At 34.8% G+C, this 26850-nt stretch overlaps 3 protein-coding genes and 1 long non-coding RNA gene across 4 annotated transcripts; 3 read left to right on the top strand and 1 right to left on the bottom strand.

Annotated features, from left to right (window-relative positions):
* Window positions 1–5885: 5885 nt before the first annotated feature.
* On the top strand, window positions 5886–6788 carry LOC143630719 (chlorophyll a-b binding protein 16, chloroplastic-like). The gene has a single exon (XM_077099649.1). The coding sequence runs from the start codon at window positions 5937–5939 to the stop codon at window positions 6735–6737; it is 801 nt and encodes a 266-aa protein (XP_076955764.1). The 5' UTR covers window positions 5886–5936; the 3' UTR covers window positions 6738–6788.
* An 84-nt stretch (window positions 6789–6872) lies between these two features.
* On the bottom strand, window positions 6873–15134 carry LOC143630718 (putative starch synthase 4, chloroplastic/amyloplastic). The gene is made up of 16 exons (XM_077099648.1): window positions 14822–15134; window positions 11486–11690; window positions 11141–11222; window positions 9968–11024; window positions 9843–9894; window positions 9594–9716; window positions 9427–9502; window positions 9136–9320; window positions 8849–9043; window positions 8695–8766; window positions 8385–8594; window positions 8168–8293; window positions 7905–8054; window positions 7719–7780; window positions 7560–7635; window positions 6873–7466 (listed from the first exon to the last, which is right to left on the bottom strand). The coding sequence occupies exons 1-16, from the start codon at window positions 14971–14973 to the stop codon at window positions 7284–7286; spliced, it is 3006 nt and encodes a 1001-aa protein (XP_076955763.1). The 5' UTR covers window positions 14974–15134; the 3' UTR covers window positions 6873–7283.
* On the top strand, window positions 13844–14799 carry LOC143630720 (uncharacterized). The gene is made up of 3 exons (XR_013153226.1): window positions 13844–13928; window positions 14231–14581; window positions 14756–14799. It is a non-coding gene; the product is annotated as an uncharacterized LOC143630720 (long non-coding RNA).
* A 5871-nt stretch (window positions 15135–21005) lies between the features above and the next one.
* LOC143630632 (dammarenediol II synthase-like) lies at window positions 21006–25695 on the top strand. Its single transcript, XM_077099599.1, has 16 exons — window positions 21006–21042; window positions 21351–21584; window positions 22101–22289; window positions 22379–22468; window positions 22555–22764; window positions 23023–23107; window positions 23217–23383; window positions 23496–23687; window positions 23762–23995; window positions 24056–24178; window positions 24276–24374; window positions 24464–24523; window positions 24599–24645; window positions 24805–25126; window positions 25324–25404; window positions 25546–25695. Exons 2-16 carry the CDS (start codon window positions 21351–21353, stop codon window positions 25669–25671), a joined length of 2259 nt encoding a protein of 752 aa, XP_076955714.1. The 5' UTR covers window positions 21006–21042; the 3' UTR covers window positions 25672–25695.
* Window positions 25696–26850: the final 1155 nt, after the last annotated feature.

Consider the following 26850-nt stretch of genomic DNA (forward strand, 5'->3'; position numbering starts at 1 on the left):
AATTGTTTCTTTCGTTATTTTTTCAGGTATAAATAAAATAAAATATAATATTATACTATATTATGCAAAGTAAGATGTCAAGTTCTTAAAACTCAAGATCCTACTCAAGTTTTACATATTTTATTGAACGTACAAGTATAAAGCATACACATGAATACATGATGCTCATGAGTGCAACAACAAACAGATGTAGCATAAAGTACAAGCCTTTGTTGCATGAGAATCATCAACGGCATATAAGTATATAACATTCTTGTTCGACACAAATGATGTGGAATATTAAAAACTTGTGGTTTGTGTAGCTCAGAGCTGGCTTCCAGAACCGTATTCGAACAATAAACTTGTTAAGAAATATATTTATCTGACATGGAGTTTTTACCTTTGTATATTCCAATAAGAAAATTAAGGGAAAAAAAAAGCAATTTAAGTTTATGTATTTTATCAAATATGTGATTGAAATAATAAAATTTACGTTGGTGATATTTGAGGTGGAGTATTTCTTATTGTAAGCTTCTTCTTGAATGTGGTAAGTCAGTTGTTAGTTTAGACTATGTGTAGTTAGGGGTGAGAAAGAAAATGGTTCAGAACCGAGGAACAGGAAGGAACTGAATCGATGCATCAGAATCGCTAACGTGTATTATCTTACAGTTCCCGATTCTCAATTTTTTGTATTAAACGGTTTCCGGTTCAGTTCCTGGTAAAACTGACGGTTCAAGACATGGAACCGAAGAACCGGGATATTAAATTTTTTTTAAACAAAATTAACAATCCTGATTTTCAATAGGGTAACTTATTAGACATAATCTATTCAATTATTCTCTAATTCAAATTTTCTTTCTTTGAGTTCAATACCTAACATCCAAGATCAATTTTGATTCGAGCTTTCAAGATAATATGATATATGATCCCCCTTCAATCTATCTACCTTCACCAATGATTTATCTAACTTCAACAATTAATTTTAGTCAAAAATATAATGGATGTTCATGTTGTAATCTAAATTAATTTTATTGTAAAAGAAGATACACAATTATATAAATTTGTTTTGCAATTTGCAAATGATGCACGACTCATTTAATAAATAACCAATTCAATTGGTTCTGGCACATAACCGATTGGCGGGAACCGACCTTATCGGTTCTAGAACCAAACCGGTTTACAATAACAGGGTCCGCTTCCAAATCCACTTTAAGCCATTTTCGGTCTTTTTGGCGGTTCAGGTTCGGTTCTCGCGATTCTAAACCATTACACAACCCTATGTGCAGTCATGGAACCCTACTATGAGACGTTTTGCAACACGTGAGATCCCAGTCAACGATAAGACTTTTTACGTATAAAGTGTCAATCATTAAGAACCTTGTCCTCCACTAATTGGTACATGTCGAATTGACAAATCAATATTCTATACAGTCTTCATCCACAATATATAATTCTATATATTTATCACATGATTTCAAGCACTAGTTCTGCATCAGTCATCACCACCTCCAACCCATCGGCCATCACCGGTCACCACCTCCAGCTCGTCAACATACTCAGCCCTCCACCGTCATCTACTAATTATCATCAAACCCGATCTCTCAACGTACCACAAAACTCTCCAGAAGTTGAAATAGTTGTGGCAGTTCCGCCGTTGGGAACAGATCACCAAGTTCAACTTCCAATATCGACTCTCAACGTCACGCCAGAAGTTGAAATAGTTGTGGCAGTTCCGCCATCCAACCACAATGTTCAACTTCCGGTGGTTGACCCATTCAAGGAACAGTAAGAAAAAACATATATAATCTTTCAGTCTAAAACTGTTAACCATTTATGTCACTCGTGACCCTAGCAACCTACACGGATATGTTTTAGCTTTTTTATTTTTCTTGAACAATAAAATGTTCATTTTACAGTGTTTTGGGCTTCAAATATTCTACACGTCGCTCCTGACCGTTGCCACGTACACTAAACTGGTGTTAATTAAAAGTGTTACTTTCGTGGCTTCGTTTGTGTCAATTTTAATTAACACCCGTTCGGTGTATGTGCCAACGGTCAAGAGCGACATGTAGAATATTTGAAGCCCATAACACTGCCAAATGAACATTTACTGTTCAAGAATAATAAAAAAGCTAAAATATATCCGTGTTGGTTGCTAGGGTCACGAGTGACATAAATGGTTAACAGTTTTAGACTGAAAGATTATATATGTTTTTTCTTACTGTTCCTTGAATGGGTCAACCACCGGAAGTTGAACATTGTGGTTGGATGGCGGAACTGCCACAACTATTTCAATTTCTGGCATGACGTTAAGAGTCGATATTGGAAGTTGAGCTAGGTGACCTGTTCCCAACGACGGAACTGCCACAACTATTTCAATTTCAGGAGAGTTTTGTTATGGCGGGATGAAGAGCACGAATGTTGCAGTGTTTCGCTCGGTCTACAACAGTGTAATTTTCTTCCTATTTTGCTAATTCTTCTTCTTCTTCTTCTTCTTCTTCTTCTTATTATTATTATTATTATTATTATTATTATTATTATTATTATCACCACAACATTGATCACATAAGTTGACATATATATGTTTGCCTTATTGGTCTAGTTTGTGTCACCAGAGAATGGACACATGTACTTGACACGGTTAGGACCGTACCATGGGCTTCCTGATGGTGTAACCTTTAGTTGGATGGAGCGGTTTTGGCTGCTTGCTCGACAAATGGAGATGAGAGAGCCATAGGCTGAGTAAATTAATTAGTAGTAGAAAGAAGTTGACAGCTTAAGTTTTATGAGTTATTTAAAGTGGTATAAATAGTGTTATGATTTACTTGGTTGCTTTCTTGCTTATCTTCAATATCTTTATATATCTTGATCTTCATTGGTGAGTCATATTTGTTGGGTGATATGATTATATCTTGATGGCAAAGAAAGATAATTTCCCTGAACCAATCATAACAAGACACGTGGACAATTTTGTTTATATTCATATATTCTATCCAAAAATCTAGTACTTAAAGATGTTTTGTTCATAAATCATAACTCAATTCACTTAGAGAATATGTTATATGTGACTATGAGGAACCTAGCATAATGTGTTATATAACTTTATATGTGTTCAAAAGATTGTCTATTTTTTTAACATATACAGTATTAGGACTAAAATAAAACGAGGATTATTGTAAACGTTTAGTTAGCGCTCATAAATGTTCTTAATGAAACCTACATATTTTACAAGATAAATTAGTTGAAAATCATGAAAAATAAATATATTATAGGCAGGGGCGGATCTACGAAGTGTCGAGGGGTCCCGGGTTACCCCTCAACCTTGTCGGTAAGGTCCAAAATTAGTGTAAAATTATTTTTTTCTTTTATGTTTTACATACGGGTTACCCCTGAGACGAAGAGAAAGTGAATTGTAAAGTTTGTATTACCGGATTTCTTTTCCGTCGTGGAATTGCAGGCTGCAGGAGCAGGCATGATATTCACGGAAATGCATATTGTTGGAGGAGAGAGTAAAAAAAAAAATAAGAAAAAACAAAAGTCTTTATATGTTTGGTTGAAAGGAATGGAATGAAGAGGAAATGGAATGGGAGAAGGAATGGAATGGACAAAGGAATGAAATGGATCATTGCCATTCATTTGTCTTGTTTGGTTAATATATGAAAATGAAATGAATAATTACGTTATGTTGTTTGGTATCCGAAAAAAATTTTATGAATGAAATAGAAATAATTAAAATATTCCTATCTCAAAATATATAAATTTTTTACCAAAAAAAAAACCCTGAAATGACGACGGTGGTGGTAGCTCTGGAGATGAAAATGGTGGTGGCGGTGGCGACGGTGGTGGTGGTGGTGGCGGTCAGGCGTGGGGGGGGTCAAGCGATGGTAGCATTAGTAGTGATGGCGGTGGTAGGGTGGTGATGACGGTGGTGGTGGCCAGGCAGTGATAGTGGTGGTGGCGGTTATGGTCGGGTGGCGACGGTGACAATGTTTGTTGTGGTTATGGCGACGATGGTGGCGGTGGTAGCTTGGGTGGTAAGGTGGTGGTGGTGTAGGTGGTGATGGCGACGATGGCGGTCAGGTGGTGGTGGCGGCGACGGTGGTGGCGAGGAGGTGGTGGTGGTGGTGGCGGTCAGGCGGCGGTGGTGGTGGTGGTCAAGCGATGGTAGCATTAGTAGTGATGGCGGTGGTAGGGTGGTGATGACGGTGGTGGTGGCCGGGCAGTGATAGTGGTGGTGGCGGTTATGGTCGGGTGGCGACGGTGACAATGGTTGTTGTGGTTATGGCGACGATGGTGGCAATGGTAGCTTGGGTGGTAAGGTGGTGGTGGTGTAGGTGGTGATGGCGACGGTGGCGGTCAGGTGGTGGTGGCGGCGGAGGTGGTGGTGGTGACGGTGGCGGACTGGCGGTGGTGGTCAGATGATGGTGGTGGCTATGGTAGTGGTGGTGGTGGTTGTTGTTAGATGATGGTGTTGTTAAGAAAGTAGGTTGAAGGAGGAATGGAATGAAAAAGAAGAATGGGGGGGGGTAGGAAGGAATGGTTTTGATGGAATGAGATTCCATGTGTAATGGATGATTCCATTCTATTGTGCAACCAAACACCTCTTATTTCATTCCCACGTAATGAATCATTTCATTTCACCTGTCATTACTGCATTACAAACGCTACATTACATTAATGGTTGGAAATTTAAAGAGTGTAAAATGGCATAGCAAAACAGTATAGTTGCTGGAAACCTTATTTAACATTTACTATATTTAATTATTATTTATAAGTAATAGGTTATAATTAGTAATCGAGTATCAAAATTAAAAAATAAAGAGTTTATTATTTTAGTATCATATAATTTATTGATCTTAATTTAGTTCTTCTTTTTTTTTCTAAATTTGATGACATTTTTATTTATTTACAAAATTTTCAACTATCTTATAAAAAAACATAATAGTAAGTATTTAACATGTTTTTAGAATACCAATAATCATTACCAATAGAGATAAAAGAGGTTTAATTATTAGAAATGTTTGTTATTAGCGAAAACCAATTAACGAAGAATATACGAAAAAGTATGCATAAGATACTTGATAAAATGTTTTTGGCATACCCGTGTATTGTTATGAAAACTCTGAGAGACTAGGGCTAAAATATTTTATTTAATTATGAATTTATAATGATAATAGACATGTTTTTATTATTTATTAGAAAATTGGATTTTTATCTATTCATTATGTAATACGAACCAACCCGATTTTGTTTTTAACATTTAGGGATAAATCGACAACTCAACCCCCCCCCCAATCGACGGCTCCACGACTAATTTGTTTTGGGTTACCCCTGAAGTGTTTTTCTAGATCCGCCACTGATTATAGGTGTCTCGTTTCTATATACTTTCATCATAAACAAATCACTCCTTTAGTATAACCTATTTTTGTTCGCATACTAACCTTTTTCATCAACAACGGGTTAAACTAATGTGAACCGTGATACCATAATATTGCGTATAAGTTAACGAATGCATTTGAGTGAAGTTGTTCTTACAGGTTTAACATGCTTAGTAAAATGGTTAACTTTGACATTTTCTCTAGATTTAGTTTTTGCCTTGTTTAAACTCAGTTATAAATAAAAGAAAATATTATGCTTTATATGCAAAGTAAGATAAGATGTCAAGTTCTTAAAAATCAATATCCTGCAGCTCAAATTTACATATAAGTATATAACATACACATAAGTATGTAACATACTTGTCCAAGACAAATGAGGTGGAAATAATATTAAAAACTTGTGGTTTGTGTAGCAGAGAGCTGGCTTCATTTAATAATGTAACATACTAAAATTTTGTGTGACCAATCACAATAGAGATACATATATCTCTAGATAACTAAAGGCTTAGCCTTTCACCCTATAAATAAAACTCTCAAAATTCACACATACAACTCTCAAAATCACAACATCTTCTAACAATGGCTGCTTCAACCATGGCTCTCTCATCCCCTTTTGCCGGACAAGCGGTCAAAACCGCTCCATCCGGTTCCGAGCTTTTTGGAAATGGGCGGATTTCCATGAAGAGATCCGCAGCACCCAAGAAGGTTGCACCGTCTAGAAGCCCGTGGTATGGCCCAGACCGTGTCAAGTACTTGGGCCCATTCTCTGGGGAGGCCCCATCATACCTCACTGGTGAATTCCCAGGTGATTATGGTTGGGATACTGCTGGGCTTTCTGCTGACCCAGAGACATTTGCCAAGAACCGTGAGCTTGAGGTCATCCACTCTAGATGGGCCATGCTTGGGGCTCTTGGGTGTGTTTTCCCAGAGCTTTTGGCCCGTAACGGTGTGAAGTTTGGTGAGGCCGTATGGTTCAAAGCGGGAGCCCAAATCTTTAGCGAAGGTGGGCTTGATTACTTGGGTAACCCAAGTTTGATCCATGCTCAGAGCATCTTGGCCATTTGGGTCACCCAAGTGATCTTGATGGGTGCGGTTGAGGGTTACAGAATTGCCGGTGGGCCTTTGGGTGAGGTTGTTGACCCACTTTACCCTGGTGGTAGCTTTGACCCGTTGGGTCTTGCCGATGACCCAGAGGCGTTTGCTGAGTTGAAGGTGAAGGAGCTCAAGAACGGAAGACTAGCCATGTTCTCTATGTTCGGGTTCTTTGTTCAAGCCATTGTGACCGGCAAGGGACCGTTGGAGAACCTCGCTGACCACCTTGCCGACCCTGTTGCCAACAACGCGTGGTCTTATGCTACAAACTTTGTGCCTGGAAAATAAATGCATTGAACTTTCATGTTAAATGATATATATGGTTGTTTTTCGGCTTAATTTTTATGGCAAATGAACTACACGCACACGCCACACCTTTTGGCTTGTATTAAAAGTTATTCATTCTAACTCAAACTTACTCTAGCTTTACACCATGCATTCGGCTTCTAATCAGCATAGTATCAATAAAAAAAACACGATAAAGATTTAACGAATCACTAGATCTTATTAACAAAAAAATATGCATCTTTACATGTATACGAATAAGAACCTCAGTGTAAAATTTATCAAATGTTTTTTTCTGTAAAACCACATATGCACATGATTTACATCCGTAAGAAATCGTTTCAGTCACCAAAATAAACCATTTGTGACGGGAAGTAACTAGTGTCCTCAAATTTCTCTATCGGGTTATGAACCATTTGGTTGTGGTCTTGTGTTGCAGATGTAACATTTGCAATTCACTTTAGTACCATATAGCCCTTTGATGCAATGTTCACCTTCAAAAGTGTATATTTTCGGAGAAAACTGCTCTAGGTTTTAGAAACGGGCAGATTAGCCAGCTGCCTGACGAGCGGCCCGGGCTCGGGATACAGATTGTAGGTAAAGTTCTTCATATTGTGATGCTGATGTATCCCAACTGAAGTCTATGTTCATGACCTTGTTAATTAGCTCTTGCCAACTTTCATTGTCATTCATGTAGTTGTTGAATGCACGGTCAAAAGCACCGTTAAATGCCTGTGTCAACATTTTATATCAAAATGTGTATAAATACATGAGATAACATGAACAATGAAAATAAATATTTTATATGCAAACACGGATATTTACCTGCTCATCTGGTGTTACAAACGTATATCCATTTCTTAACTGAGCTGGAATGGTATCATCATCAACATCAAAAACACTGCAAAAATAGAGATTTAGAGAATTAAACTCCCAGAAATTTAATCTCAACGGTATATGTCTGAAATCGAATAACAATTTCACCTGTCATTTAGACCCCCTGTCTTTCTGGCAATGGGGATTGCACCATATCTCATGGCTATCATCTGAAAATGTAGGAACCAAATAAGTATAATACATTAATAATAATCATAGCCAACTAAACCGTCTTCTAATGGCAGAATCAGCTATTAACATGCTACTGTTCAATCGAATCTACAAATGGCGCACCTGTGTTAAGCCACAAGGCTCAAATATAGATGGGATGATGAACATGTCTGATGATGCATATATTGAATGCGATAGAGCCTCGTCATACTTGAGAATCAAGCGAACATGCTCGTGATTTTCAAACTTTTTTGCAATCTCCTCAAATTCCATCTACAAATGAAAGCTTAGATAGGTATGCTTTATCTTCTGATATGTGCATTGACATACTAAAAGTATACAACAGAATAAAGATTTGAGTTTTTGCTAGAAAGTTAGAAGTTTACTCGGATATTAGGCACAGGGCTCGAACCAAGCAATACAAACTGTCCACCCAATTCCAATGTCCGATATATTGCATGTCTGATGAGATGCACACCCTTCTGTGGAACCAATCTTGTTATACAGCCAACCTGTGAAACGATACATTAATATGCTACTATGCAAATATCGTTTTACAAATGTGACATATAAATAAGGTTTTCAAGGAGACAAGAAAGTTACCAATGGCCTCCTGCTATCAGAAAAAGAAAGCCCAAGTTGTCTTTGTAAAGCTTTTTTATTCTCAGCTTTTCCCTCAAGATCATTGGCACTGAATTGGAATCTGAGAAAACTGTCAGTAGCAGGATTCCAATAATCAGTATCAATTCCATTCAGAATCCCAACAAACTTTTGAGCATGAGCATTAATGGTTGCATGAAGCCCTTGTCCTCCCTGTATGATAGATTAAAATTTCCTCAAATGTACCACTCACAAGCATGACATACACTTTTTTTTTACATTAAATGCAGTAAACTTGATGACATATCATTACCTGCGAAGTCCGCACCTCTTGTGCATATGTTGGTGATACCGTTGTGACAATATTAGAGAACACGATTGCACCCTAAAACATCATAAGAACATGTTAGCAAGTACACGCAAACTATCGTGAAAAGGAGAAAAAAAAGCATATTGAAATGCAATACCTTAACAGGATTGATTCTGTCAGGTGACGAGTGGTCCTGCATCCTATCTGGTCTATTAAGGTGGTGAGTGTCAAGACCACAAGATGCTATCTCTGATGCAGGTGCAGTTCCCTGATACTCAAAATTGTGACATGTGAAGCATATCCTAGCAGAATTTAGTCCTTTGGGTGCATATAGATCCCAGTAAAGGGGTGCCTGAATAACAAAAATACAAGATAATATCATCATTACAAACCTATAGATGGGATAAAAAAAAATACTATAAACCAAAACATAATCATCCATACAACAAAAGCTGTTTGCCAGTCATGACAGTGAATAATATCTGGTTTTTTGCCAGCTTGATGAAGCAGCTCAAGTGCTGCCCTACTGAAGAAGGAGAAGCGCTTTAAATCATCAGGTTCCCCATAGGTTTTTCCTCTCCAAAAAAATTTAGCAGGGTGAAGAGGCTCGATAAAGTAAACGGGAAGCCCTAAATATGAAAAGTTAAAACAAAGATTTTAATTTCACATCATCATACAAGCAAAAAAAATTTGTTTGAAATTAGATGCGTATATACAAGATGAGAAGATTTTAACCTTCAACTGTGCCAATCCAGATTTTATTTTTGAACATTTGGCCATCAAAATATGACTCCACCACTAAATCTAGAACCTGTACAGAAATAGATATACATGAGCAGTATTCAAAAATCTTAGGATTCATTTGACATGATGATCAAGTTAAAGAGGGGGGGGGGACATACCCTCAAATCCTGAATACTTTCATACTGCATGCAATCGTATTTAGGAAGAACAATTTCCACAAGGTGTCCTTTCTTCTGTAGTGCTTTACTGAGAGCAGACAACACATCCCCTAGACCGCCAACCTAGAATTTAGAAAAAGAAAAGTGGATATAATTTGCCAAAATCTTGACAGTTTATACCAAAAGGACAAATCTTGCCACAAATCCACATTGAAGGAAATGCACAGTGCGCTATACAAGAAGGTTTACCTTAGCAACCGGAGCCATCTCAGCAGCAATATGAATGATATGCAATCCTGGGCTACAATGAGCAAAATTAATTGGTTTATACAGTAGCATGTTGAAAATGTGAATCACTGTAAGATAATATATACCCGGATGATTGAGATGTCAATCTGCGAAAAGCAGCAATAATTTCACGTTCATTCTTATCTTTGCATTCCATGTAAACATCATGAATACGTGCATCCTTCTTCCATGTCATCTCCCTTAGCAACTTAGCCTCATCCCCATGAATTTTCTTTTCAAGAAACCAAGCATCAACCATGAGCAACAAACGGCTCCAGAACTCCCATGGCATATCCACATGTTTACCTGATGCTTTTTTCTTACTTTCTTCTTTCAAATTATCAAGTGTATCTTGAAATTCCTTCACCGAATCTTGATATAACTGAACATAAGAATGTATCTCTGCATCAGACTTTTCAAGTCGTTCTTCAAGTAGTTCTATTTTCTGTTGCATTAAGTTGTTGTACTGCTGCAACTTTTCAGATGATAATTTGTATATGCTAGCATCTTCAAGAGATTCCTCCAACCTTTCAACCTTCTTCCTCAACTCCTGGTTTTGTTGCAACACTAAAATAGCTTGATCAGCTTGACTAGTTGACTTATCAAGTAATACTTGCAAATGTTCTACTTTATCCCAAAGGGTTTCACACTCTGATCTCAAAGTTGAAAGTTGTGCACCGTCATCCTGTGAAAGAGTAAGCTTGTATTCCATTTCCTTTAGTGAAGCCTCCAAAATTTTGCGTTCTTTCTCCAGCATTTCAACACGTTCATCTGTTCTTTTAACGTCATTAAGCTGCTGTTTAATTGTCATTAAATCATCTTTTAATGATGTGTTCTCATTCCTTAATGCATTCAGTTCCTCACTAAGAGCACGGGTTTGTCTATCAGGAGACCGGAGGGAAATATCTTGAATTGCATTTGGAGTTCTATTTCGGTTAGACATTTCTGTTTGAAGTTTCTCTAAATGGTGTTGTAATAGCTCCACGTGTACTTTATCTTGTGCGGCGACTCTTATCCGTGCATCAGTTTCAGCCAGCCTCATTTCCAGAATGTTAATTTCTCTTTGCAAGGATTCTTTCTCACCAAGAATCTTTTCTAAATCTTCAATTGCGTGGATGCGAGCTTGGTTAAGGATATGAATATCTGGTAAACAATGAAAGACAAAAAGAAAAAAGTTACATACGTCGCTAGAAATTATAGAAAATATCATGTATTTTGAAACAAAATAAAATTTAAACACATAAGGGAAAAGGATCTACTTTTCTCGGCATTACGTATCATCCCTATTACATCCTGAAGAGGAACAGTTGAGAGTCCGTCCCCTTTATCTGCACCAATAGACTGTTAAGATGATAAAATTAGGCACAAAAAAGGGATGGCCAATGTCAATTATGGAGCAGATGGATTACTTATTAGGAATGCTAAAAGAAAAATGCATCAAAGAGAAAAAAACTATGCAGACCTCTTTACCAGAAAATAGAGAAACAAGATGAAGTATATAATGCATTTGTGTTTTAAACTCAAAAGGATGAACATAATAGGAAACAGATGTGACAAGGATACCTAGTATAAAACCAACATGTATGAATATTGTTGAGGCATACCTGGGTCAGTGTATTGCTTGAATTTCTATCATCAAAACGCTGAATTGCTACAATGTCACCAGATGTTGACTTTTCAGACACATTTGAGATGTCATCTATATTTTCTGAATCGCTAAGTTCACTGTCATCAGGCATGAGGTTGTCATTTTGGGGAAGTGGTGTCGGGACAATTTTCTTTGATTGTGGCTTCCTGGGCTGTGGTACACTGCACCAGATGAATATTTCATGAAAATTCAAGTCAATCACAAAAGATGGAAAAATAAGATGCAAGTTGTAACAAAAATGAAGTAGAAGAGGAATATTAAAACTTAAAAGTCAAACTGATCTGAGTATGTACCCAATTGACATGCTTCTTAGTCACAGAATGATGAAAGCAGTAGTGCCAAATAAATTTGTAGTTGAAAAGATTAATCTCATATTATCATCACCAATAAAATGTTAATTCTCCTAAACCGATCTAATCCACTACTTTTATACTAACTTGCAATGAGATATTCAAGCATTTAAATATAGTAGTATCTATTTCTGTTTGATCAGAGAGTCAATTAACTAGATGCCCATGTCCATTTCAAGGATCCTTAAAGGAGGCACAGTTCATTCTGACCCACTATACAATTAAACATTAAGTTTTTACCAACTTATACTAATAATAACCCCATTAGCTTTCGCATCACCTTCACAAAATGGAAATAATACTTGACGCTTAAGTCTTAACTGTTTTATCAAGGTACCGGGATTTTAGCTTAGCAGTATCCAATGTATATCTGAGGTGCCATCAGCCTAGTGGATGTGGGTTCAAGTCCCAACTGTAATAAAGGTGAAGAGTGTGTGAGTTATTCATTAAAAAAACTGCTTTGTCATGATGATTATTAGCGACACAGATTAACCTGTTTCCACAAGGTTCCAGGTATAAACTGTTTCTTAAAAATCATTTCCTCACTTTCAGAAATGCTCATTTGATAAAAGAAACTAATGTGCATGATGTAAGGAGTAAGTAGCCCTAAAATAATAGTTTCTCCTAGTCAAATTACTGGTAATTTTGACAACCATGTGTATTCTTGTTCAATTACCAACACATTGAGACACTACAGTATTAAAAGAGGTAACGAAATCAAGCAGAATGCTAGGTCTAAACTAAACATTCAAAATCAATGCAGGAATTAGGTTCTAATAATCCAATGCCAGAGTCTCCCTCCATTAGTTCACATGTTTATTTAGGTGTTTGATTTAACTGTTACAACCAATATACAATTCTCAAGGTTTGGCCTCCAAATTCAGATACATTCTATTGAGCAAGTAGTACTAATATAATACTTTCTCCTACAGTCCTACTCCTAGTCAAATCACTGTTTAATTTCTCAAACAATGTGTGTTCGTGTTCATTTACCAACACATTGAGACCCTATAAGATCCGATCAGGATGCTAGGTCTAAACAATCGAAATCAATACAGGAATTAGGTTTTAATAATCTAATGGCAGAGATTCCCTCCATTAATTCACACAATTATTTAGGTGTTCTATATAATTGTTACAACCAATTTACAATTCTCAAGGTCTAGCCTCCAAATTCAGATACATTCTATTGAGCGTGACATAACAATTGAGTAGCCCTAAAATGATAGTTTCTCCTAGTCAATTACTGGTTAATTTCTCAAACAAGGTGTGTTAGGTGTCTGATTTAACTGTTATAAAGGTTAAGTAACACTAAAATGATAGCTTCTCCTAGTCAAATTACTGTTAATGTCTCAAACAATGTGTGTTTGGTGTCTAATTTAACTGTTATAGTCAATTTACAAGTCTCAAGGTTAAGTAGCCCTAAAATAATACTTTCTTCTAGTGAAATTACTGGATAATTTCTCAAACAATGTGTATTCTAGTTCAATTACCAACAGATTGAGACACCGTAGTATTCAAAAAGGTAACAAAATCAAGCAGGATGCTAAGTCTAATCTCTATTCAATCGAAATCAATGAAGGAACTAGGTTCTAATTATACAATGCCAGAGTTGGCCTCCATTAATTCACACTTCGTTTAGGTGTTTGATTTAACTGTTACAACCAATCTACAATTCTCAAGGTTTCACAAATCCATCTACCTTCTTCCAAACAATGAAATACAAATAAATCCATACTCCGAAGCTAGAAATGCCAAGGAGACAAGAACAATACCTAGAGTTGTTTAGGTGTCTGATTTAACTGTTACAATTAATTCACAATTCTCAAGGTGTTGCCTCCAAATTCAGATACATTCTATAACTCTATTGAACATAATGCAACAATTAAGTAGCCCCAAAATAATACTTTCTTCACTGTTTAATTTCTCAAACAATGTGTGTTCATGTTCATTTACCAACACACTGAAGCATCCAAGATTCAATCAGGATGCTAGGTCTAAACAATCGAAATCAATACAGAAATTAGGTTCTAACAATCCAATAACAGAGTTTGCCTCCATTAATCCACACATTTACAATTCTCAAGGTTTTACCTCCAGTTTCAGATACGTTCTACAATCCTATTAAACATAATGTAACAATTAAGTAGCCCTAACCTACTCCTAGTCAAATCACTGCTTAATTTCTCAAACAATGCGTCAACGCGTGTTCCTGTTCACTTACCAGCACATTGAGGCACTATAACATACAGTAATTAGATCTAAACAATCAAAATCAATACAAAAATTAGGTTCTAACAATCCAATGCCAGAGTTTGCCTCCATTAATTCACACATTTACAATTCTCAAGGTTTTGCCTCCAATTTCAGCTTCGTTCTACAATCCTATCGAACATAATTTAACAATTAAGTAGCCCTAACCTACTCCTAGTCAAATCACTGGCTAATTTCTCAAACAATGCGTGTTCGTGTTCATTTACCAACACATTGACACCACAACATACTGATATTAGGTGTAAACAATCAAAACCAATACAGAAATTAGGTTCTTATAATGTAACAATTAAGTAGCCCTAACCTACTCCTAGTCAAATTACTAGCTAATTTCTCAAACAATGCGTGTTCGTGTTCACTTACCAACATATTGACACCATCACATACAGTAATTAGGTGTAAACAATCAAAATCAATACAGAAATTAGGTTCTAATAATGTAACAATTAAGTAGCCCTAACCTACTCCTAGTCAAGTCACTGCTTAATTTCTCAAACAATGCGTCAACGGGTGTTCCTGTTCACTTACCAACACATTGAGGCAATATAAGATACTGTAATTAGGTCTAAAGTCTAAACAATCAAAATCAATACAGGAATAAGGTTCTAACAATCCAATGGCAATTAATACACACGAAATGATTCAAAAACGAAATTAGAAAGCAATACCTAGAGTTACGCTGACGTAACTTGCAGGACACCGTACGCAACCGAGAAAACGAAGAAGAATTAGAAAACCGCAAACTGTAATAATGATGCTTACAATCATTATCCACACTCAATCCATGGCTCAAAAGGCAACTGGATAATTTCCCCGCCATTTTTAATAACAATAATAATAATAATAACTCTCTGATCGGAAAAAGTATTAGTTTATCTGTTTTAGGTGGTTTAAACAACCTCAAGAAGTAATTTTCCGGTGCGTGACGGTGCAGGTTGTTATAGAATAATCAACACATGATCGGACGGTAGGGAAGTGAATACTTGGAGACTGGATATCAGTGGTTGCTTTCAAATGAAAGAACGTGTGTTTTAGGAGGTAAGTGACAGGTGGCGGGATCTGAACGGATACGGAAATTAGATGACGATGGAGATTTGATCAGACGGTGGAGAAATGAAGGTGTATGGTGTTAAGATGGGACTGACGGGTAGTGTTATATCTTCCGAAATGGATTATGTTTTATATTTCTCCGATCTCAAGAAAGGTAAAGTGATCGATTACTTGAATTAACTGTGTTTATTATGTGTGTAAACGAGCCGAGCTAAAAAGTTTGAAAAAAGCAAGACTTTTGAACCCGAATATTAATTAAAGTTCGTTTAGTTATTGAATTTGAGCTCAAACCGGGTATGGAAAGCCCGTGTAGACTCGCCGAATTTTATGTATTTTTAAATTTTACATATTTTGGACTTCTATGTTTTAATTTCACGTTGCACAACCAAGCTCTAGCGGAGCTTAAACGCATTTAAGGTTTTTTTCTCAAAGTATATAGAAATAATTATAAAAAAAACATATATAATTTACTTAATAAATAAGTCGAAGTCAAGCTTTAAAAATAATTCACGAGTCAAGCTTTAAAAAACAATTCACGAACTAAGCTCGAGTTTTACAAAAGTGCTTAAAACAAGCTTAGTCAAGCTCAAGGTCAGCTCGACTCATATACACCCTAGTGTTCACTGAAACGTTTATAAATGTTTTTTTATTATTTTATTTTCTTGGTCAGCCGGTTTCTTTTTATGTTGGGAAACCAAGCATGGTTGAATTGAAATTTTAAAATAACCGATTGAGTGATGGGTAAGTGAGAATTGGGTCAACTTAAGTACAAACAAGTGGGCTTAATCTATATCTATATCCATATCTATATCTATATTCTATATAACATGTAAAACATATTTGATGGACAATATGGTAATTATACATAAACGAAGGAGACGCCGTTATAATTAATTCAGTCACCGCCGGCGACCTTCAAACTCATCTCAGGCGTGTCTTCAGCGACGTTACAATGAGGTTAACAATCAATTGCAATCAATATTAATTATCAATTTTCTGCCGAACTTACACCTTCAGTTACGTCTCTATAACATCCAACCTCCATATCAATTGCTCAACTACCGTGCCTTCAATTCACGACATGTTCCCTTCAATCTAGATTCAACCTCACTATTAAGAACTTGACCATTCATCAATTTGACTTCCGCAAGCCCTAATCTAGATTCAACTTCCACATATGAAGTCGTTAGATATTCAGTCTCACCGAACTTCATCGCCACCAGAATTTGTGCCGCCTCTCCTACTAGTTGAATTGCAAGTGGGCTGTTGAATTAAAATTTATAAACGGTAGTCGGTACATATCCTTTTACTCCATAGAATAAAAATAAAAAAACCACTCATCCCATAGAGGTCTTTTTACTCCATGGTTATAAATATAATTTCTTATCATATATATATTTTTAGTTCGTATATGATACGTGCTCTATCGAGTTTTATTTAAAGTTTATGCTTTCTATGATAAATGTATCATATTTTGGGAGTTTTGTTATTTTTTCATTTTATCAATCAAGCATGTTTACCCAAAATGTAAATAAACTACAGTACCATTTTTTGTTTAACCGCAAAGGTCCGAACCATGAAACCAAGAAGCAGACATGTCAAGATCGAATTGATATAACTCGTTAAAATAATGAATTTGGATTCAATAATTCTTAGTCTATAACCCAAAAAAATATATATAACTCTAAAATTGATTACAAACTCATAACCATAATCACAACTTTGATTAGGTTATATAAACCACGACTCGGTACAATTAGAGATAGACTTGCACTCTTAAATAAATAACAAATAAAACTCGCATGTTTATTTACTAATATAATTAGTTATCATAAATTAAATACAACTCATTTAATTTATCTCTAATTAATTTAATTAAATAACGTAATTCACATAACTTGGAAATTACGTTCCTACTAACTGTTGGTCAATGTTGGCTTGACTTGCTTTAAATTTTCAACGATTTGGTTTCATTTTGCAATGATAAAACCGATTTGCTAATGTTTGACCTAAAAATTGAAGAAGGCCAAAATCGGACCATAAACTCCCCTAGCTTTTATTTGCTATTGTGATCGTTGGCGCTCAATGTTAGTTCTATACCAGGCCATGATTGTTGCATATTCTTCTTCATATTGTCATGATCATCTCTGAAAGTATTAATCGAGCCCATATGCAGTTCCTGATAGGGTGTTGACTCTTGATCTACAACGGTTTCTTTGCCCAACATATTTCTTGATTAAAGACAATATCTCCGGGTTTTTTAAATCACATTATAATCCCTTAGAACTCTAGTGGATCTCATACTACTTGGTAGAAAGTGGAATTGAATACACATATTTTATGATCAGCATACACAAGACACGAACACAAGAAGTCAAGAACACATATTTTGATTGAAATAGATGTGGTGTGACAGTGTTAGGCGGTTATGCCATAACCGTAACACCTATACACCAACTGTTAACAGTGTTTTAACACATAATAATCCTACCAGTCGTCTAATAATGTTTAGAGTACATAACATCATAATAATAACATAGATAATAGAATTTTAGTTTAATACTTCAAATAGTTTTAAAATGAGACAGGAACTTCTAGATATATTTTTTTAACTTCTTGTAAAGTTTCTTTTAAATGGTTTAGGATAATTGGATATGAATATCTGGTAAACAATGAAAGACAAAAAGAAAAGGTCACATATGTTGTTGCTATGAATTATAATAAATACCATTCGTTTTAAGCGGTACTAGTTGTACTTGAATAATTAATTACACACAGCCAAAACCTAACGGGGCCAGACTACATATTGCATCGTTTGTTTAAATAAAGGGTTAAAAACAAGACCTCAAAATGAATGAACCGGATCTCACTAAAAATGATGATAAAGAAAATGACATACAACCCCAAAAATACTTATATAAATTCACGGTTGAAGCTAGAAAAGGAAGGTGGTTGGGTCACGACACCAATTCGACTAAACAAAGTTAAAATCGACGGAACGACATTGATGGCAATATACTTGTATAAATCATGAACGTGTCGGCTAGTGAAAAGAATAAAGTATACAAATGTGTCGTTTTACGGTCCACAACATTAATATTTCAAATTTATAAGTTTTAATAGCGGAATTCAACTCGGATTTTTCAATTAAATAATGAAACTACAACAAATGATATGTAAATGGGTAACAAGTTGCGCCGAAACGATTATTTAAATGTCACAAAACAAGTATAATGTATCAGAGAAAATTCATAGTAATTTGAAATTATGTACAAATTTCACTATACTTGCTTTAAAAAATAACTATATTAATTACTATAACGTACAAGAGAGAACTTTACCGGCTCATAATAAAATTTCCTAGCATAATAAATAATGTGCTTGAGGGAATATGAAATTTTATTTTATTAAATACTACTAAATATTGAATATTGAGAAAGTATAAATATATGGAACTTGGAAGCAAATTAATTCTATTTTTTTACATCACGTACGTAGCTTAAGATAAAAAAATAATCACATGCATCAATTTTTATATTAATGTCACTCGTGTTTGATAATTATCATACACGTCACTAAACATGTATCTAAAATCATTTATGATAATCTCTAAAAGATGCAAAATGCCCCAAAAGGATCAATCCTTTGTAAAAGGATGAATGTTGACACATCTTATGTTAACAAAACACAAGCACCTTATGGTCGTACATGAAAATTTTATAATATTAAATTGTTCTTCAAACTATATGTTATAATTTAATAGGCGAATGGAGGACCCCCCCCCCCCCCCCCCGGTGATAATAGGGGCGAAGAAGGGGGGGTGAGGCGATGAATATTTGTGTTGTGTGTGGTATATATAGACATGTGTGTGTGTGTATAGGGAGAGGTTATTGTAAAAAGAGGAGTGTGTCTAAAATGTGTATGAAGGAATCTGAGTGGTAGGATCTTGATAATCAATGGCTAAAATTGATGTGTTAAAGGGTATTTTTGTCATATAATATTTGGTAATAATCATGGAAGCTCCTATTTTTATGCAATTTTATCTGAAACTTCCAAAATATGCTCAACTATCTAAAATCTTTTAATTATTCAACCCAATTCACAAGCCAATATATGAACAACATTATGAACTAAAACACAATAATTTGAATACGAAGAACTAAAACACACTATCTTAAGCATTATAAACTATATTCCAGCGTGCTTTTGATTCAAGAACAATGAACGCATACATATAAAAAAACACAATTATTTAAGAACTAAAACACAGTATCTTGAATATCAAAAGTTTGTCAACATAATTACAATAAACAAAAACACAATTACAATAAAGAAAAACAATAATTCATCTACCAATACTGAACAAAAACACTACCGTTCTGAGAGTACATTCATTGAGATAGTTTAAATGATCCGTTCTGATATGGTGTTGAATATTTTGAGCAGCGATTGTAACTTGTTTCTGGTGACTATGATTGTATGTTTGTTTGATTCACCTGTTTCGCTGGAAAATTGTTGCAATCGAAGAATCTCAACTGGAATAAATCTCGTGAAACTCTGTATTCCGACGTCGATCGCCGGAGCGGCGATGATGAAGCCGGCAACTGTTTGAGTTTTCAATGACGTTTGGTGACTTTTGTGGCTTCCAGAATTGTAAAATCCAGATCCAATATAATAGGACCCTTTTTATGATAATTAGTTACCAAATTAAAATATATATATATATATGAAGATCCAACCCTTATTTGTTATAATCCATCTAAAGTTCAGATCTTTTCCTACGCTTTTTACGAAAACTTGTCCTTTTATTTTAACCTTCTTCTGTATATATATATTGGGCTACAACACCACTATACCCTAAAATAAAAACCCATGTTTTGCTGACTGGACGCCACATGATACAAATCACCCAATTTTGTAGCTCCTCTACTACACATCTACCTATACTAATAAACAAAAATAATAATGATGATGTGTCATAACCATATTCAATCTTAACATTAATTTCTCTCATATTTTCTATTCTTCACTCTCCTTAATCCATGTTATCCATGTGCCAAGAGTTTAATTAATATGACTCATTAGTTGTAACTCATATGAAAAAAAAATATATTTAATATAATTTAAATCATAATAATATTTACTAACACATTACATCTAATTTTACTATTAGATATAGAAAGTTTGAACATAAGTTTGAAAAAAACATATATATAATAAGTTTAAAATCACACAATAAATTATTAAATTAGTTAAATAATGGTTTACGAACCATTATCGTATTATAATTAGTGACATGTTTGTAATACATATCTCCAAAATTTAGTTGAATAAATACAATATTTATAATCTGACAATTTGCAAAACACTATTTAACGTACATTCGTAATGATCATATAAAACATCTTTAATATGTTTAGGTACTTATAATTGATTTTATGTCATCTTAAAACATTATTTCAATCTTAAGAAAATTTAAATATGTAACATTTGAAGTGTGTGTGATTATATTAAAGTTAATCTATAAATTCAAAAGAAAACCCTTAAATTACGTATGATTAAATACCTAAATTTTGGTCATTTGACAAATTCCGTGTAATACACGGGTTCAAAAGTTAGTAACCTTATAAATTATAAACTAAGTACTTATGTGAAGGGTGGTAGTAGTGTGGTACCCACACTACCGTATGTAGAGCAACGTTTCAAGAGTAAATGTGATAAATGTGTTTCGTCAAAATAAACATTAAGCACCCACATTTTCCTGCTTATATAAATAAAAGCCCACAACACACAACCATAATCAACCTCTCTTGTTCTAGCTCTCTAACACATAGATAAGGTACAAATTATGTTTTCATCGATTATTTAGTTTCTTAGTTAAATTAGTTGTATCATTTTCTTAACTTACTTTACTAACCGACACACTTAACTGAGTTAACTCACAATTAATTAAGAATGTAGTTGTGAGTTCCCAGTACTAGTTCAGTATTAATTTGAAATACCATACGGCATATTAAGTACACATAGTATATCATTTGAAATATCGACTTAATTTGTGTCCGCTTGAAAACATATACTAGCTTGACACTCATCGTAAGGCAAGGCCGATGATATGACACTAATAATCTTTTTTGAACGGAATATAAGATGTGGAAACTAAAGATTGGTGAGAAAAATGGAAACTTGGAAATTGGTGATGGAAATGGTAATAAATATCTATATAGCACCAACAATTTTGTTGGAAGACAAATATGGGAGTTCGATCAAGATGCAGGCACCCAAGAAGAGCGTGACCATATCGAAAAGCTTAGAGAGCAGTTCTTGATTGATAAGAAGAAGCTAGACGTCCATTGTTGTGGTGACTTGATCATGCGTACCCAGGTACGCCTTTGCTAAACCTTTTCATTAAATATTTAAGCATATAACGATTTTGGTGTGGTCATATCTCGCCTTCTAACCCGTTTAACCTATTTTACCAACCCAACAACTCGATTTACAACTTGATTACTACTTAACATGTTTAACACATTTAGATAAATGAGTTAAATATGTTACCCGGATTTTAATGTATGACTTAAATATTGCAAGGAAAAAAAACCTGAATCGTTCAATTTTCGATCTGGTCATGATTCATTTAAAAAAACACCTTAAATATAAATATCTATGCTATGTACATATAATAACCATTAAATAATTTGTTCATATGTTTTTAGTTTTAAACGTTTACCTACATATTTTTTTATATTCTTTTAAGAATGCTAGAAGAGATTAATAAAGATTGTATTTTACTATTTTATTTTTTTTTTATTGTAAAATTTTTTATAGTTGAAAAAAATGAATACTTTGTTTTGTTCTTTCTTTTCTCATAAATTAATAAAGATTGTTGGTTGATCATAGCTTATCAAAGAAAGTGGGATTGATCTTCTAACTGAACCTCTGGTAAGACTAGAAGATGAAGAAGATGTTAACTATGAAGCAGTAACGGTAGCAGTTAAAAAGGCAGTTCGACTAAATCGCGCAATTCAAGCTTGGGACGGTCACTGGCCAGCTGAAAATTCCGGTCCACACTTTTTCACCCCACCTTTGGTAATTATCATTTATTTTAATTCTGAAGATCAAGATGCAGTAAAAACTATGCTCTAATTGTTAGGATATTGCATAATCTAAACTCGCAGATTATCGCTTTGTACATTAGTGGTACAATGGACACGATTTTAACAAAAGAACACAAAAAAGAGATGATTCGATACATGTACAACCATCAAGTAAGTATGTTTATATATCCATATACATGTACATGCATATAAAGTATTTTGGGAACATTAATAAATAATGATGGTGATACGTGTAGAATGAAGACGGCGGATGGGGTTTCTATATATCGGGAAAAAGTAAAATGATAGGGAGTGCTTTGAACTACGTGGCTCTAAGACTTCTTGGAGAAGGTTCACCTGACGCTGACGTGGATGGAGAGAGTACGCAGCTTGGTAGAGCCCGTAAATGGATACTTGATCATGGTGGTGCTACATCCATCCCTTCTTGGGGCAAGGTTTATCTTGCGGTATGCATCTTTGCGTCTTGTAGATTTCGCTTAGCTACAATTTCATCTAGGAAACGAATTCTATGACCCGACCCAATAGAAAGTCCTTTTGGTTAGATATAGAAACATCGAAAAGTTAGGACACTAGGAAAATATTAAAGCTCCCTAGCCACAACAAATAGAGCATACAAAGCATAAACATTAGTTTATATATGCTCTATATTATTATGTTTTTTTAAACATTGATATAATGTTCATGTAATCATGTGGATTTTATAGGTGCTTGGTGTGTATGAATGGGAAGGGTGCAATCCTCTCCCTCCAGAATTTTGGCTTTTTCCTTCGTTTTTGCCGTACCATCCGGGTAAAACTAAGAAAAAATTATTTTGTGTTTATAAAATTACATCTTGAAATGAATAAATGATTAAGCTTTAGTTAGATTGATAACTAATAATGGTTTTGTGTATTTTCAGCAAAAATGTGGTGTTATTGTAGAACTACATACATGCCAATGTCACACTTGTATGGTAAAAGCTACCATGGCCCTATCACTGATCTTGTTGTCTCTTTAAGAAAAGAGATTCATACCGTCCCTTATCACGAGATTGATTGGAACAAACAACGACATAACTGTTGCAAGGTACGATTAGCATTTGCTCTTAGTCGTTGAATCAATATATAAAGCTTTAATACATATGTTAAGTTCGTAAACTATAAACATTTTTGGCTAAGCCGTATCCACTTATGTGTAGGTGGATTTATACTACCCTCACTCTTTCTTACAAGATCTCTTATGGGACAGTCTTCATCATTTTACTGAACCACTTATGAAAAGATGGCCTTTAAATAAGCTAATACGACAAAAGGGTCTCAAACGAGTCGTTGAACTAATGCGCTATGGAGCTGAAAACGGGTGTTACATGGCTCAGGGTTGTGTTGACAAGGTAACTTGATCAACAAACACATATAATTAATAATATTGAAGTATTGCTAGCTAGACTTGTAGATTTTGTTGTAGGCTTTGCAAATAATGAGCTTTTATGCTGAGGATCCAAATGGGATCGACTTCAAACGACACCTTGCTAGAATCCCTGATTATTTATGGGTGGCCGAGGACGGTATGAAGATGCAAAGTTTTGGTAGTCAGTTATGGGACTGCGCTCTTGTAACGCAGGCGATTTTGGCAAGTAATATGGTTGATGAGTATGGAGACTCCCTCAAGAAAGCTCACTTTTACTTGAAAGAGTCACAGGTTAGCTTCACTCTTTGTTTCATGTTCCTCAGAAAGTTTAATGTTAAATGGATTTTGTAGATCAAAGAGAATCCCAAAGGGGATTTCACAAAAATGTGTCGTCAGTTTACAAAAGGGGCATGGACGTTCTCTGATCAAGATCATGGATGGGTCGTATCCGATTGCACTGCAGAAGCTTTAAAGGTAGATTGATGATCTTTCTCATAGTTTACTCTTCTTTTAATATTTGTAAAAAAAAAAGGAATTCTTGAACTAGAAGCTTACATGATTTCTTTTGAAGTGTTTATTGGCTTTATCCCAAATGCCACAAGAGATTGCGGGAGTTAAGGCTGAAGTCGAGCGATTATATGATGCTGTGAATGTCCTCCTTTACTTACAAGTACATATATTTTACAAGTTATTATTATTGTTGTTGTTCATTGAATATTCTACTAGTTATTAACTATTTGTTGTGCATGTACAAAACAGAGTCCCGAAAGCGGTGGTTTCGCAATCTGGGAGCCACCGGTTCCAAAACCATATCTACAGGTATGGCTTGGTGCTTATTTTGATTATGAATTAATGATAAATATGATTTTAGACTACTTTCGGTTTGTGTTTCAGATGCTGAATCCTTCAGAACTTTTTGCTGACATTGTGGTTGAGAAAGAGTAAGCTTATAAGTTATAACCATTTAATTTTTATTAACTTGTGGAAGATGATTTTCTACAAAATAAACCTAAAAGATTGAGAAAAAAACGCTTGCAACGATTCGATTTTGTCTACTTAGGCCAAAAAATTATGTGTATTTTGTTATTTTGTGGTGTTAGACATGTTGAATGTACTGGCTCTATAATTCAAGCTTTGCAAGCATTTAAAGACTTGCATCCGGGGCATCGTGAGAAAGAAATAAGTGTTGCGATTGCAAAAGGCATATGTTTCTTGGAAAACAAGCAACGAGATGATGGCTCGTGGTATGGTTATTGGGGTATTTGTTTTCTCTATGGCACATTTTTTGTTCTGCAAGGATTAGTATCGTGTGGGAAAACATATGAAAATAGTGCGACAGTTCGAAAAGGTGTCATGTTTTTGCTATCCACACAGAATTCAGAAGGTGGATGGGGAGAGAGCTTTGAATCATGCCCGGAAGAGGTACGCACATTGACGAGTTTTTAATTTTTGGATAAAAAAATCATACTTATCACAACAAAACCAATTATCTAAGAATGTCTTTTTTTGTTAATATATGCAACCAAGCATAAACACATGCACAACGAATTTACTCAAAACGCGCATGCGTATAAAGTTCTATTATTTCTTATTGTGATGTTGTTGGATCATATGATCAGAAGTTCATACCTTTGGAGGGGAATCGAACAAATTTGGTGCAAACTTCATGGGCCATGCTAGGTCTTCTGTTGGGCGGACAGGTTCGAAACTTTTGTATCTTTCTAATTAGTTAAAGAAGTACTAGCAGAACATGTACGCACGCACACACAACGTTCATGCGTCAAAATGGAAAGAAATAGAAAAAAATTGAAAATGTTAACAAAACATGTTTTGTTGAAAAGGCCAAAAGGGATTTAACACCACTACACAAGGCAGCAAAATTACTCATCAATGGAGAAATGGATAATGGAGACTTCCCTCAACAGGTATATTTTGATATAGTAACTATTACTTTATGTATGCCATAGGAAATTTTAATAATGTGCATCATGACACATGATTAGTCAATGACAATTCATACGATAATGAGACAAAGTTTGAATTATTAAAATCCAATTTACCTTTCGGTCCTATAACTTAGACTAATGACATTAAATTTGCAGGAAATAACGGGAGTGTACATGAAAAATTGCATGCTACATTATCCGGAATATAGGAACACCTTTCCCTTATGGGCGTTGGGAGAATACCGCAAACATGTCTGGTTGCCAAAACAAAACTCTCTGTAGTGTCAAATAAAACTATAAAATCGGTATGTTTAAATTTTATGTTGAAGCAAGAGTAAGATTACATGAGTCTTGAGTTCTTTATTCAGTCTTGTGGATCATGAAACATGCACAATGTGTTTTGGAGTATTTTATCATGATCATATGTTGTAGTGTATGTCATTGTAACTGTTGTACTCAATCGTGTTTGTCTTTGTGTCTTTCTTGATATATATATAGATCAAACATATACAATACAAGCATTGGCGGACCTATGTAGTGTGAAGGGGGGTCGGCCGACATGCATCAAATTTTCTTTTGTTGTTGTTATTATTAGAGAAAAACTACTAAGTAAATAAGTAAGTTGTGTGTAATTAGTTGCTAAAGATCATATGAGATTTCTTAATATATACTACGAAATTAATAAGCGTTTCGACGGCGAGTTAACGCAAATTCCTTTTAACTTTTAACAGAAGTTAAGTTAGTAGTTAACATTGTTATAATATTAAAACCTTAGTACTCATACCTGCAACTTTAAACCTTAGTACCCAATCTTGTTACTTTAAGGAAACATCATGAGCTAACTTTGTAATTGTGTCTAGATGTATTTAGTTTTGTATTAAAGACTAGTTGAGTTGGCATTTACATGTTCAGCTCAGGTAAGCCACAATCTAAACGATTAAATCACTATTAATCAGATATAAACATGTTCTAATACATGAGTTTCTTAAAAAGTGACACGGCCCCTTTGATGCTTTTTATTTGGTATTGGTATGCTTATGTGTTGGTCAAGTATGCGTGTTGTTTGGATTTGCAATTGTTTTTAATCGACAAGTTTTATTTCCACTATATTACATTGTGTTATGAGTTTATTATCTAGAAATACTTGTGAAAGTAATTCTGAAATAATCCGATCATTATATGTAAAATGTTGCTTTAATC

This window comes from Bidens hawaiensis, unplaced genomic scaffold (genome assembly GCF_021521415.1).
Source record: "Bidens hawaiensis isolate Kalapana, Puna unplaced genomic scaffold, B.hawaiensis_p1.1 tig00005780_1, whole genome shotgun sequence".
In the NCBI taxonomy this organism is placed as follows: domain Eukaryota; kingdom Viridiplantae; phylum Streptophyta; class Magnoliopsida; order Asterales; family Asteraceae; genus Bidens; species Bidens hawaiensis.

Coding starts and splice junctions, on each gene's coding strand:
- LOC143630719 (XM_077099649.1), top strand. CDS start 5,937: ATGGCTGCTTCAACCATGGCTCTCTCATCCCCTTTTGCCGGACAAGCG.
- LOC143630718 (XM_077099648.1), bottom strand. CDS start 14,973: ATGGCGGGGAAATTATCCAGTTGCCTTTTGAGCCATGGATTGAGTGTG. Junction 11,223..11,485: donor CAAGCAATACACTGACCCAG/GTATGCCTCAAC, acceptor TCATCTTAACAG/TCTATTGGTGCAGATAAAGG. Junction 9,895..9,967: donor TTGACATCTCAATCATCCGG/GTATATATTATC, acceptor TGCTCATTGTAG/CCCAGGATTGCATATCATTC.
- LOC143630632 (XM_077099599.1), top strand. CDS start 21,351: ATGTGGAAACTAAAGATTGGTGAGAAAAATGGAAACTTGGAAATTGGT. Junction 24,524..24,598: donor TTCCAAAACCATATCTACAG/GTATGGCTTGGT, acceptor TTTGTGTTTCAG/ATGCTGAATCCTTCAGAACT. Junction 25,127..25,323: donor TTGAATCATGCCCGGAAGAG/GTACGCACATTG, acceptor TCATATGATCAG/AAGTTCATACCTTTGGAGGG.